Raw genomic sequence first — 14,918 nt, 5'->3', positions numbered from 1 at the left:
GACAGTACTCTCAAACAAGATCCTCTCATAGATTGTAGGCAGTCTAGTGCCGAGTATTAGAACATGATTTTTACAGTGTAGCAACTGAAGTGAAGTGAGGAACCTGAGCTGTGGCCCAAGCAAGTTAAAAAATGAACTGGATGACATGCTATCAATATTGGTGCATACAGCCTTCATTACAAACTCACAACGGGGGAACAGGTGCTCTTCCTGCTGGTTGGCTCCATGACAAACATAATGGGATAGCGGACAAGCCTCAATAATGTATTATGGTGCGAAGAAAGGTGGAAATGGTGAGATGCTGTCTGAGTGAAAACACGTAAACTGTGTGTAACTTCAAATGTCAGTTGGGACAAATGGCGTTAGCCTCTACTGGAGGCATCGTCACTGGTGGCCTTATTACCATCTGAACCGCAGTAATCTGTAGGCGTTATCGCACAGACTTTCCAAGTTTTGTCAAATTGATACTACAGTTGTTGTATGTAATTGAGCCTGTTTAAAGGTTTCATACTTTAATCTTCTTTTATCTCTAATTGTTCAGAATTTATGTTGTGCTAATATCAATTCATATTTTTTGTTACTGGCTGCACTTATGATTACAATGAATTTTGGTCAGTTTGGACAACCCTTTAATTTCAGTAGCTACATGGACACTGTATCCCCTAATTACTATCGATTTTTTGAAGGAGTGCTCCCAGGACTTATTTGTTGGACTCATAAATTTTCGAACCTTTCGATTGAGTGTTAGCTTCTCATTTCACTTCAGAGTCTGTGAGGAGCAGTCTATGTCACTATAGTGTTCAGCTGACATGGAAAGAAAGTATGATCGTCAAAAAACTGAAGATGCAAATAAAAACAGAAACTCAAAATGAGGAGAACAGTATGTGTTTCAAAGCTCTGAAAATGAGGTAGAATGAATTATTTATTTCATATTTTTCTTATGAGAAAATTTTTTGATGATATTAATTTTGTATGATGAGCAAACCATTTGATGAGAGTGGAAATACAACCCACCTGAAAACAAAATGATCGAACCAAAATCCTAATATCTCTCCTTAGCAAGATAATAAATTTTACATGTGTCTTCAGCATTTTTACATGTGTCTTTTGAAGGAATACTTGAACTCATTGTTTAAATAATGGTACTGAAATGTTGCTGCTTGAAGTATAATTGCCGGCACGTTAATGGAAACCTGGTGAAGACGCATGTGTTTTAGGAACATCTTTCCTATTGTCATCTTTGATTTAGGCTCATCATGTAGTATACTAATGGAGTATCTTCGAGATTTATAACCAGTGTTTCTGGCGGGTGTTCGGATGTTTACGTTTGAAGTTTGTAAACATGAAAATGATGAACTCGCGTGTGTTTTCCTTACTACGAGTCTGTGTAGGAACACGCGTTACTTGCAAAGGTAAATTTCTGTTTCGCATCAAATTCTCTCGTACGGAGTTGCTGATAAGAATTTGCGTTTAGTTTTTTTGGTTATCACAGTTCATAACGTGGTAAATAATTCACTTTTGCAACTTCTTGGTTTAAAGGAAATATTAGATGTTGCAGTACTTCAGGAAAAGAAAGATGGGATTTGCTGAGCGGCGTATGTTTGGAAAGAGACCCGATTATTACAGCTGATATGACGGACGTAGAGAAACGATTTTCGGAGTACTTGCAAACTATTGAGTTCGAGAACAGCATGAAAAGCGATCATGAAATACGTCACGAGCGAGACAGGTACTTTGCATGGAATATATTGACGTGTTTCAGTCACAGTAACACATTGCCGTATTAATTGTAAACAAACGTATCTGCACCTTTTAAAGAACATTGAGTATCTGTGTTGGCCCTTTTCAGTTGGATGAACTGCTTTAAATCACCTTGAAATTCTTCTTGCACGTAACTCTAAGTAAATATTAAAAATTAAAGTATAGCATGAAAAGGTGAACTGGTCATGTATTGTCATAACTTTTTGAATATTTTAGTGAGACTCTGTGTTCTTTTACTACGTTTTACAGTTGCCCTGAAAAGTAGCAGAAATAATTATATGTATAGCCTGAACGCATGGACAATAATTGCTCGTGAAAACCAATTCCATTTCAACATTGTTATTAAGTCATTTTTTTTTTAAATTTATTGTAAGTGTGCCAAATCTTCCTTGTATATTTATAACTTGCTGTGTGGAAGTAGCTACATCTTATGGATTATACATTGATCATAAAAATGCATGTAAGACATGGTTGCCGATTTACAAATATTTTGAATTTTGTTACTGTGAGGTCTGGTTTGATATAGCTCTCCAACCTTGTCTATCCTGTATAAGGTCCTTCATCTTTACATAACTGCTGCATCCTACATCCATTTGAACATGCTCGCTGCAGTCAAGCCTTAGCCTCCCACTACAATTGATTCTTCCCATTTCTCTTATAACCGAATTGACTATTTCTTGATGCCTCAGGACATGTCCTGTCAAACTATTTCTCCTTTTAGTCAAGTTGTGCCATAAATTTGTTTTCCTCCTGTTTTGATTCAGTACTGTATGTCTTTATTAGTTATCTATTCAGCTAGGCCTACCCATGTAATGTTATCTTTCACCTATAGAATTCATCATTTCATAATGTACTGAAGTATGCCAACTATAGGCCTATAATCTCTTAAAATATATCTTGTTGTAACTTTGAAATTAACTTCTGTAGAACACCTAGAAAAAAAAAATATTGGTGTATAGGTCTATAACTGAATTACAGTCTTTTGGCATTATTACTACTTTTATTATTGTTGTTTTAAATCAGGAAACAAGCTGAGCTGTTGAAAAAAGGTGATATTAAAGATGTAGACTTAGATCAGGTGGTGAAACAAACTGCCCAAGACTTTGAAGATGCATGCCAAGAAGAACTGAATAAATTTCAGTCTGCATCTAGGTTAACAGGTTAGTAAAAGAAAAGTGGCAGAAAATTTATATTGTGGACTTCTGTATAATAGAAAAAGTGAATAGTTTTCATTTAATTGTCTATTATAACCAACATTAATTATGCTATTCATTTGGTTACCGTAGTATTTCCTTGTGTTTTCTTTTTTTGGAGTCACCATTCTGTGAACAAACCTGCGTTGAACTTGAGTTTTGTAGATTTTCTCCATTAAGCAAAGCATTCCATATTTATTTAAAAAAATATTCAACATGTTTAAATGGAACATTAGAAGAAACTTAATTTATTGAGAGGTAAGGTTAAGTACTATAGGCCTATTTTCATCTCCCTCTTATGTCAATGCAGTGGCCATAAGTGAATAAATATCTGTCCGGTTTTGGCTCCTTTTAAAAACTGATATAAAACTTCTGTAATATAGAACTGGGCTGCATGAATGGTTTTCAAACTTTTTGGGCCAATGGCTCCCTTCATCTGAACATAGGCACCTTTGGCTCATTTTGCACACTAAATCCGTCTTGAAATGTGGGATAAAAATTTCTTTGTCAAATGTTGAAGTAACACACTTTGATCATCTTGTAATACTGTTACACTGAAGTCTTGCAACAAAGTCAGTGGGAAAAAATGAGCTTCCTTCTTCATATTCATTTCTTCAAATTTTGACACAAAATTGGAAGTTGCTACATGCATCTTTTTCTCCACATTCATTTGCAATGTATATTTCGTGTTGATGACTTCAAATGCTGAAAAACCTAGCTCATATAAGTAGGATGTTGCAGAAGGCATCCCAGCTTGTAGGTAGGGTCTTGTTCCCTACTTCCAGATACTCCTACTTCACTAAACTCCAAAACTCAGACAGTGATGAAGAAGTAAACTTCAATTTCAGTGTAGAATCTGGAGAAACATAATAGTCAGATTGCTCTCACTCTTCAGTGATGAATGTTGATGGAAGTTCTGCATTGAAAGCATCTGTGTTGCTGTTATGTTGATCAACTTGTTTTGAAAAGTACTTCAGAAAGTCATCACTGAGTTTGGTTAAATGACCCACAAACACAGGCTTCAATTCTTCACATAACTGAAAGTTACTGTCTGCTGAAACTGTGTGAAGAGTGGAGAAAGTGTAATGTACATATTTATCATCCACCATTTCTTCCACTGTAGTAGATGCTTTCTAAAAGCTGAAATTTTTTTGTGGAAGCTGCAGAATTCTCATTACCTTGAAGGGATACATTCAATGAATTAAGTTTTTCAAAGATGCCACAAAGATACGCCAGCACGAAAACGGTCACTGTCTGCGAACTTCTCATTAGTCAGATGTTTCTCTTGAACAATATTCCTTAAAGCCAACTAGAGTTGCTGTAGTAAATTAGGAAAATGTACTCAGTCCCCACATCAGTACACATTTGTTGTAAGTGGTTGTTATTTAATAAAGGTCAACACAGATCACAGAGGACAAACAACAATTAAAAATGTTGTGCATTCAACAAAACTAATCTTTATTATTACTGAATAAAAACAAATGACCTGCTTAGTATGATGAACTGAAATGTAACACACTGCCATAGCAACAACACCTTTTTTCTTCACCTCTAGATATCAGTACTGGTACACGCATTGTTCCTTCATTCAGAAAGCTAATAAACCAAATTATTATTTTTGTGGAACCACTGTGACACCATGATGTAAGGCTGCAACATCCCAGGGAGCCACAACACTCAATTTGAAAACTCCTGGCCAGCAGTATAAATACGTTTATTTTATTGAAGCAAGCTTATTTGAAATACTTGTGGTACTTTTCTATACCATCTTAGAACTAATTCATAGCACTGCCTCAACATATCATATTAATTGATCTATGCTTGTAACATAGAACAATATGCAGTAAGAACTATGAAAAATATACTGTTTTTAACTCAAGGTCTTTGTGTTTTACTTATAGGAAAAGTAAGTCAGTGAAAGAATTAGAGATTTCAGTATTCTCCCAGTTGAGATAAAAATGTGCTAGAAGTTATTGTTGAGAGATAGTTGTACAACACTTCAAGAGCACCATTAAGAAATACAATTTCTGGTATATCTTCAATAAAGTTTACTGGGTACTGTGGCACACGTTCTTAAGAGAGAGAAAAAGGATTGGTTGACTTTGTGTAAGTTAGTTTAAGTTAGATTAAGTAGTGTGTAAGCCTAGGGACCAACGACCTTAGCAGTTTGGTCCCTTAGGACCTTACCACCAACACCTGGCTCCTAAAGGCGATTTAATCATAGATCCTCAGGGCTGTCAAGCTTATAATGAGTCTTCTAACTCTGATTCAGATCATTGTTTGCAGTGATTGGTACTAGAGGATATGCACATTAGAAAAATGGAAAATGGACAGATGAGCTGTGAAAGTTCCTTCAAGCACATAAAGAATGTATTTAACTCATTCTTGAAATAAACTGAGATTCCGCAGCCTGCTGTAATATTTTTAGACAGACTGACTCTCCATTTGAGCAGATATTGCTGGAAAAACCACATCATATTTCCCACTTTACATCCCAATTCTGTACATATCTTACATCTGCTAGATGTAGCAGTCTTTGGACTAATGAAAAAAAAAAAAAAAAAAACTATTTCAGACATTGTGTTCTGACAACAAGAGGTTTAATATTTCAAAATCTGAGGTACCTGCTATTTTGTTACAAATTATTTCAGAATGTAAAATGGAGCAAATGTTCAAGCAGGCTTCAGAGCAACTAATTTGTTTCCATTTGATGCAAACAATGTGAATTATACCAATATAGTTGCTTGTCATATGCCAGCTTCAGCTACAGTCCAGTCAGCTCGCATTCGGGAGGATGACGGTTCGATCCCGTCTCCAGCCATCCTGATTTAGGTTTTCCGTGATTTCCCTAAATCGTTTCAGGCAAATGCCGGGATGGTTCCTTTGAAAGGGCACGGCCGATTTCCTTCCCAATCCTTCCCTAACCCGAGCTTGCGCTCCGTCTCTAATGACCTCGTTGTCGACGGGACGTTAAACACTAACCACCACCGTCCAGTCAGCTATGGAGCTTAAGATTCATTTTATGTATATGAAAAACAAATTGATGCTGTCCTTCTAGATGAGTTTAAAGTAACTGTGAGAAGGAATTTTGACTGGGGAGGAAATCTGGAGGCATTATTACTTTTAAAGTTCTAGAACAAAATAGCTGATGACGTAGAAACGCTTGCTGCTAGTGGTTTTCATGGTTCTTATTGTATAATTTACTATGTTACAAGCAAAGATAAATTGATATGAGATGTCCAGGAAATGCTACTAATTAATTTGATCAGAGTCTACAAGCTGAGGCCCTTTGATGACAATCCATCAAAGGAAATTTTACTACATGAAGATAGGCATAATGCTTCATCCATCCAGAGTCTTAGTACTATTCAGATATCTTCATCACATAGTAGCAGTTTACATAATAGTGATATTACTTGATGGCCCACCAAAAGTCTTTTTCCTTTCTAAACATCGGTGACTCTAAATAACACTTAACAGAATTTGGATACTTCAACATCTTTCCAAAATCTTTTGTCTTTGATGATATTCAGTCAACATAACCAAAATCAATAGCAATAATTTTTGGAAATGTTATTCATCACGGTGATCAGAATCTGAGCAACGAAGCACAAAGAGAAAGAAAGAACACACACCTAGTGTTGTGACTAGTGATGGAACATCATGAATTCAAGGAAAAAGAGAAGCAGGAGAGGAACAGAAAATATATGAAGGAGATAAAGTGAAAGAAAAACTATTGGCAGATTTTCATTCAAAAAGGTGTTAAACAAGAAACAGACTGCAATTAGCTGACAGGCAAACAAGTTCTTCGGAGTAAGCAGATTAGATGACAGCATAGAAGAAGAAAAGAATAAAATGCATGTTGTTGCTGTGGCCTTCAGTCCTGAGACTGGTTTGATGCAGCTCTCCATGCTACTCTATCCTGTGCAAGCTTCTTCATCTCCCAATACGTACTGTAGCCTACATCCTTCTGAATCTGTTTAGTGTATTCATCTCTTGGTCTCCCTCTACGATTTTTACCCTCCACGCTACCCTCCAATACTAAATTGGTGATCCCTTGATGCCTCAGAATATGTCCTACCAACCGATCGCTTCTTCTTGTCAAGTTGTGCCACGAACTCCTCTTCTCCCCAATCCTATTCAATACTTCCTCATTAGTTACGTGATCTACCCATCTAATCTTCAGCATTCTTCTGTAGCACCACATTTCAAAAGCTTCTATTCTCTTCTTGTCCAAACTATTTATTGTCTATGTTTCACTTCCATACATGGCTACACTCCATACAAATACTTTCAGAAACGACTTCCCGACATTTAAATCTATACTCGATGTTAACAAATTTCTCTTTTTCAGAAACGCTTTCCTTGCTATTGCCAGTCTACATTTTATATCCCCTCTACTTCGACCATCATCAGTTACTTTGCTCCCCAAATAGCAAAACTCCTTTACTACTTTAAGTGTCTCATTTCCTAATTTAATTCCCTCAGCATCGCCCAACTTAATTCGACTACATTCCATTATCCTTGTTTTGCTTTTGTTGATGTTCATCTTATATCCTCCTTTCAAGACACTGTCCATTCCATTCAACTGCTTTTCCAAGTCCTTTGCTGTCTCTGACAGAATTACAATGTCATCGGCGAACCTCAAAGTTTTTATTTCTTCTCCATGGATTTTAATACCTGCTCCAAATTTTTCTTTTGTTTCCTTTACTGCTTGCTCAATATACAGATTGAATAACATCGGGGAGAGGCTACAACCCTGACATACTCCCTTCCGAACCACTGCTTCCCTTTCATGTCCCTCGACTCTTATAACTGCCATCTGGTTTCTGTACAAATTGTAAATAGCCTTCCGCTCCCTGTATTTTACCCCTGCCACCTTCAGAATTTGAAAAAGAGTATTCCAGTCAACATTGTCAAAAGCTTTCTCCAAGTCTACAAATGCTAGAAACGTAGGTTTTCCTTTTCTTTATCTAGCTTCTAAGATAAGTCGCAGGGTCAGGTATTGCCTCACATGTTCCCATATTTCTACGGAATCCAAACTGATCTTCCCCGAGGTCGGCTTCTACCAGTTTTTCCATTCGTCTGTACAGAATTCGTGTTAGTATTTTGCAGCCGCGACTTAAAACTGATAGTTCGATAGTTTTCACATCTGGAATTACGAGGGCAGTTCAATAAGTAATGCAACACATTTTTTTTTTCTGAAACAGGGGTTGTTTTATTCAGCATTGAAATACACCAGGTTATTCCCCAATCTTTTAGCTACACAACACTATTTTTCAACGTAATCTCCATTCAATGCTACGGCCTTACGCCACCTTGAAATGAGGGCCAGTATGCCTGCACGGTACCATTCCACTGGTCGATGTCGGAGCCAACGTCGTACTGCATCAATAACTTCTTCATCATCCGCGTAGTGCATCCCACGGATTGCGTCCTTCATTGGGCCAAACATATGGAAATCCGACGGTGCGAGATCGGGGCTGTAGGGTGCATGAGGAAGAACAGTCCACTGAAGTTTTGTGAGCTCCTCTCGGGTGCAAAGACTTGTGTGAGGTCTTGCGTTGTCATGAAGAAGGAGAAGTTCGTTCTGATTTTTGTGCCTACGAACACGCTGAAGTCGTTTCTTCAATTTCTGAAGAGTAGCACAATACACTTCAGAGTTGATCGTTTGACCATGGGGAAGGACATCGAACAGAATAACCCCTTCAGCGTCCCAGAAGACTGTAACCATGACTTTACCGGCTGAGGGTATGGCTTTAAACTTTTTCTTGGTAGGGGAGTGGGTGTGGCGCCACTCCATTGATTGCCGTTTTGTTTCAGGTTCGAAGTGATGAACCCATGTTTCATCGCCTGTAACAATCTTTGACAAGAAATTGTCACCCTCAGCCACATGACGAGCAAGCAATTCTGCACAGATGGTTCTCCTTTGCTCTTTATGGTGTTCGGTTAGACAACGAGGGACCCAGCGGGAACAAACCTTTGAATATCTCAACTGGTGAACAATTGTGACAGCACTACCAATAGAGATGTCAAGTTGAGCACTGAGTTGTTTGATGGTGATCCGTCGATCATCTCGAACGAGTGTGTTCGCACGCTCCGCCATTGCAGGAGTCACAGGTGTGCACGGCTGGTCCGCACGCGGGAGATCAGACACTCTTGCTTGACCTTGCGGCGATGATGACACACGCTTTGCCCAACGACTCGCCATGCTTTTGTCCACTGCCAGATCACCGTAGACATTCTGCAAGCGCCTATGAATATCTGAGATGCCCTGGTTTTCCGCCAAAAGAAACTCGATCACTGCCCGTTGTTTGCAACGCACATCCGTTACAGACGCCATTTTAACAGCTCCGTACAGCGCTGCCACCTGTCGGAAGTCAATGAAACTATACGAGACGAAGCGGGAATGTTTGAAAATATTCCACATGAAATTTCCGGTTTTTTCAACCAAAATTGGCCGAGAAAAAAAATGTGTTGCATTACTTATTGAACTGCCCTCGTATTATATTCTTCTTGAAGTCTGAGGGTATTTCGCCTGTCTCATACATTTTGCTCACCTAATGGTAGAGTTTTGTCAGGACCGGCTCTCCCAAGGCTATCAGTAGTTCTAATGGAATGTTGTCTATGCCCGGGGCCTTGTTTCGACTTAGGTCTCTCAGTGCTCTATCAAATTCTTCACGCAGTATCATATCTCCCATTTCATCTTCATCTACATCCTGTTCCATTTCCATAATATTGTCCTCAAGAACATCACCCTTGTATAGTCCCTCTATATACTCCTTCCACCTTTCTGCTTTCCCTTCTTTGCTTAGAACTGGGTTTCCATCTGAGCCCTTGATATTCATACAAGTGGTTCTCTTTTCTCCAAAGGTCTCTTTAATTTTCCTGTAGGCAGTATCTATCTTACCCCTAGTGAGGTAAGCCTCTACATCCTTCCATTTGTCCTCTAGCCATGCCTGCTTAGCCATTTTGCATTTCCTGTCGATCTCATTTTTGAGACGCTTGTATTCCTTTTTGCCTTCTTCATTTACTGCATTTTTATATTTTCTCCTTTCATCTATTAAATTCAGTATTTCTTCTGTCATCCAAGGATTTCTACCAGCCCTCGTCTTTTTACCTACTTGATCCTCTGCTGCCTTCACCACTTCATCCCTCAAAGCTATCCATTCTTCTTCTTCTGCATTTCTTTACTCCATTCTTGTCAATTGTTCCTTTATGCTCTTCCTGAAACTCTCTACAACCTCTGGTTCTTTCAGTTTATTCAAGTCCCATCTCCTCAAATTCCCACCTTTTTGCAGTTTCTTCAGTTTTAATCTACAGTTCATAACCAATAGATTGTGGTCAGAGTCCACATCTGCCCCTGGAAATGTCCTACAGTTCAAAACCTGGTTCCTAAATCTCTGTCTTACCATTATATAATCTATCTGACACCTTCCATTATCTCCAGGCTTCTTCCATGTATACTACCTTGAACCAAGTGTTAGCTATGATTAAGTTGTGCTCTGTGCAAAATTCTACCAGGCCGCTTCCTCTCTCATTTCTTACCCCCAATCCATATTCACCTCCTATGTTTGTTTCTCTTCCTTCTCCTACTATCGAATTCCAGTCACCCATGACTATTAAATTTTCGTCTCCCTTCACTATCTGAATAATTTCTTTTATCTCATCATACATTTCTTCAATTTCTTCGTCATCTGCAGAGCTAGTTGGCATATAGACTTGTACTACTGTTGTAGGTGTGGGCCTCGTGTCTATCTTGGCCACAATAATGCGTTCACTATGCTGTTTGTAGTAGCTTACCCGAACTCCTATATTTTTTTTTTTTTTTATTCATTATTAAACCCACTCCTGCACTACCCCTATTTGATTTTGTATTTATATCGCTGTATTCGCCTGACCAAAAGTCTTGTTCCTCCTAAAATGCATGTTGTTGTTGTTGTTGTTGTTGTGGTCTTCAGTCCTGAGACTGGTTTGATGCAGCTCTCCATGCTACTCTATCCTGTGCAAGCTTCTTCATCTCCCAGTACCTACTGCAACCTACATCCTTCTGAATCTGCTTAGTGTATTCATATCTTGGTCTCCCTCTACGATTTTTACCCTCCACGCTGCCCTCCAATGCTAAATTTGTGATCCCTTGATGCCTCAAAACATGTCCTACCAACCGATCCCTTCTTCTAGTCAAGTTGTGCCACAAACTTCTCTTCTCCCCAATCCTATTCAATACCTCCTCATTAGTTACGTGATCTACCCACCTTATCTTCAGCATTCTTCTGTAGCACCACATTTCGAAAGCTTCTATTCTCTTCTTGTCCAAACTGGTTATCGTCCATGTTTCACTTCCATACATGGCTACACTCCATACAAATACTTTCAGAAATGACTTCCTGACACTTAAATCTATACTCGATGTTAACAAATTTCTCTTCTTCAGAAACGATTTCCTTGCCTTTGCCAGTCTACATTTTATATCCTCTCTACTTCGACCATCATCAGTTATTTTACTCCCTAAATAGCAAAACTCCTTTACTACTTTAAGTGTCTCATTTCCTAATCTAATCCCCTTAGCATGAGAAAGTGAAATTGTGTTCCAGTGGGAACTTGGAAATAGGGGTAACTGTTCTGGTAAAATTTTGTTCAGTTTGGGAGAGAACAACAAGACCTGCAATTTTTAAGTAGGTGGCTCTTAGTTTGGAAGTGGCATCTGATTCCGAATATGGAATTCAATGTCTAAAAAAGTTCTAATGCTCAGAAAATTCATTTTGATTACAATGAAAATGATTTTTCAACCATAAGAGCCAAAGAAATTTTAGGGAAACTGCCAGGACCAGTTTTGATGCAAGGAGTACAGCTACTAAAAACAAAGTTACCCAAATCTGTTGACACATGTGAGAAATAAACTTACCTAGAGGTTGATTTAAGTAGTTTGAAGGCCAGTGATTATCATATTTATTATTAATTGTTTTCTGATCCACTCAGTTCACTTTTAATTACTTTATTTGTGTTTATTATCTTTTTTGCTTGAATAAAGGTCAAATTACTTTGTAGAAAATAGATTCTATAATTATTAAAGCCCCAATTTTATTGTAATATGTAGTCTCCAAAAGTGAGGAAATGATTAGCCATAGCTAGGGTTAACATGGCGAATACTGGGGAAGTACACTAACTTAGAACACTTGATCCAACTTGATTGTAACATACAGATTTTGAAACAATAGACACTTTTTTTAAAGTAATACGTAAACTATTTTCGTATACTAAACATATTGTCTAAAATATATCATTCATTGAACAGTAATCTGTATTCAAACACACCTTGCCAAAAGGGGCAATTGTACGAACATACACTCCTGGAAATTGAAATAAGAACACCGTGAATTCATTGTCCCAGGAAGGGGAAACTTGATTGACACATTCTTGGGGTCAGATACATCACATGATCACACTGACAGAACCACAGGCACATAGACACAGGCAACAGAGCATGCACAATGTCGGCATTAGTACAGTGTGTATCCACCTTTCGCAGCAATGCAGGCTGCTATTCTCCCATGGAGACGATCGTAGAGATGCTGGATGTAGTCCTGTGGAACGGCTTGCCATGCCATTTCCACCTGGCGCCTCAGTTGGACCAGCGTTCGTGCTGGACGTGCAGACCGCGTGAGACGACGCTTCATCCAGTCCCAAACATGCTCAATGGGGGACAGATCCGGAGATCTTGCTGGCCAGGGTAGTTGACTTACACCTTCTAGAGCACGTTGGGTGGCACGGGATACATGCGGACGTGCATTGTCCTGTTGGAACAGCAAGTTCCCTTGGTCTAGGAATGGTAGAACGATGGGTTCGATGACGGTTTGGATGTACCGTGCACTATTCAGTGTCCCCTCGACGATCACCAGTGGTGTACGGCCAGTGTAGGAGATCGCTCCCCACACCATGATGCCGGGTGTTGGCCCTGTGTGCCTCGGTCGTATGCAGTCCTGATTGTGGCGCTCACCTGCACGGCGCCAAACACGCATACGACCATCATTGGCACCAAGGCAGAAGCGACTCTCATCGCTGAAGACGACACGTCTCCATTCGTCCCTCCATTCACGCCTGTCGCGACACCACTGGAGGCGGGCTGCACGATGTTGGGGCGTGAGCGGAAGATGGCCTAACGGTGTGCGGGACCGTAGCCCAGCATCATGGAGACGGTTGCGAATGGTCCTCGCCGATACCCCAGGAGCAACAGTGTCCCTAATTTGCTGGGAAGTGGCGGTGCGGTCCCCTACGGCACTGCGTAGGATCCTACGGTCTTGGCGTGCATCCGTGCGTCGCTGCGGTCCGGTCCCAGGTCGATGGGCACGTGCACCTTCCGCCGACCACTGGCGACAACATCGATGTACTGTGGAGACCTCACGCCCCACGTGTTGAGCAATTCGGCGGTACGTCCACCCGGCCTCCCGCATGCCCACTATACGCCCTCGCTCAAAGTCGGTCAACTGCACATACGGTTCACGTCCACGCTGTCGCGGCATGCTACCAGTGTTAAAGACTGCGATGGAGCTCCGTATGCCACGGCAAACTGGCTGACACCGACGGCGGCGGTGCACAAATGCTGCGCAGCTAGCGCCATTCGACGGCCAACACCGCGGTTCCTGGTGTGTCCGCTGTGCCGTGCGTGTGATCATTGCTTGTACAGCCCTCTCGCAGTGTCTGGAGCAAGTATGGTGGGTCTGACACACCGGTGTCAATGTGTTCTTTTTTCCATTTCCAGGAGTGTAGAAGTTGTGAATACTCGACATTTTAAAACCACTGTGTGTGATCCACTTCTGTAATCTCTGATTTAGGCTGCCTGTGGGAAAGCAGTAGTTGGAACTACAACCTCATTTATGGGCTTCGAGATGTTAGGCACCTCAGGAAAACTCACCCCAAACTGATATGGAATGTTTTGGGAGTCCCCTGTAGCTGGTCAGCACTTACTCAGTGGAAGATGAACAATTCCATTTTCAGAGTAGTTTGCAGTAAAGATTTTGCTACTTGTTAGGCAGTTTAATGTGCCTCAAATTCACTAACCTCATTATTGCACAGCTTACACTTTCATTCGTCTTAATGAAATTTTTAGTAACAGACTACTTATGTGCTTAAATAGAAGATCCATTCAGTCTGCTAGAAAGCAATAACTGTCTGATCTCAGTGCTTTTTGATCTTTTTACTAGTCTCTTTTGCATGATAAATTACTCTGAAAACTAGGTCTTTCTTTTCCTAGTTTCTTTCTCCCCCTCTCTCATGCCCTCCCTTATCATTGTCTTCAAAGAAAAGCTCTGTATTATACAAATTTTGGACCAAGAGTGTGAATGCCATCAGAATTCAGTTCTTGTCGCTCCAGTTTCTTTTTTCTTGTTGTTCCAGTTTCTTTTTCAATTCATTTGACTTGAGGAAATTTAAAATGGTTTCTTGTGCAAAGCATCTTTTTTTCCACATAGTTTATGAACTGTTGCAAACCACTACAGCACTTTACCTGTTGAGTGGGTCCAGGTATCACTATTTAATCCTTTGAGTCCCAGCAGTAAGAAAACCTAGATAATTTTTAAAAATTTACAAAATTAATGTTTATTATCATAGTGAGCAATGAATACAAGAAGGAATTGGTAAAAGTAAACAATCAGTAGTTTTATGAAGATGGTTTTACTTTTGAACCATCAGTGCATGCAATGAAAACTTTGTCCATCCATAATATCAAGGAGATGTTTGAAAGAAAATTTGCATTTTTTTAGACACAGTCCCACATATCGAAATTTCCAGAATAATGATACCTAAAACAAATCTTAAACCTAAATAATAAGCAAAAATAGGCCTAAAATTTAGTAGTTCTGTATCAACAGTACATACTGTCTCAGTAGTTTCATTTCAAAACCACTCATAAAAGCAATAGTACAGACTCAAATTTACATTACAGCAATTGTAGATATAGTTACTTTT

At 39.6% G+C, this 14,918-nt stretch overlaps 1 protein-coding gene across 1 annotated transcript in view; it reads left to right on the top strand.

Annotated features, from left to right (window-relative positions):
* The first annotated feature begins 1,261 nt into the window (after positions 1–1,261).
* LOC126203161 (39S ribosomal protein L46, mitochondrial) overlaps positions 1,262–14,918 on the top strand; it is a 49,140-nt gene continuing 35,483 nt past the window's right edge. Inside the window, exons 1-3 of the mRNA XM_049937402.1 lie at positions 1,262–1,412; positions 1,540–1,729; positions 2,785–2,921. Coding sequence (XP_049793359.1) covers positions 1,343–1,412; positions 1,540–1,729; positions 2,785–2,921 — 397 coding nt within the window. The 5' untranslated portion in view covers positions 1,262–1,342. The remainder of the gene's footprint in view (positions 1,413–1,539; positions 1,730–2,784; positions 2,922–14,918) is intronic.

The sequence above is a fragment of the Schistocerca nitens genome, chromosome 9, assembly GCF_023898315.1.
Source record: "Schistocerca nitens isolate TAMUIC-IGC-003100 chromosome 9, iqSchNite1.1, whole genome shotgun sequence".
Classification (NCBI taxonomy): Eukaryota; Metazoa; Arthropoda; class Insecta; order Orthoptera; family Acrididae; genus Schistocerca; species Schistocerca nitens.
The sequence above is the reverse complement of the archived record's forward strand: the minus strand, read 5'-3'. Positions and strand labels throughout refer to the sequence as shown.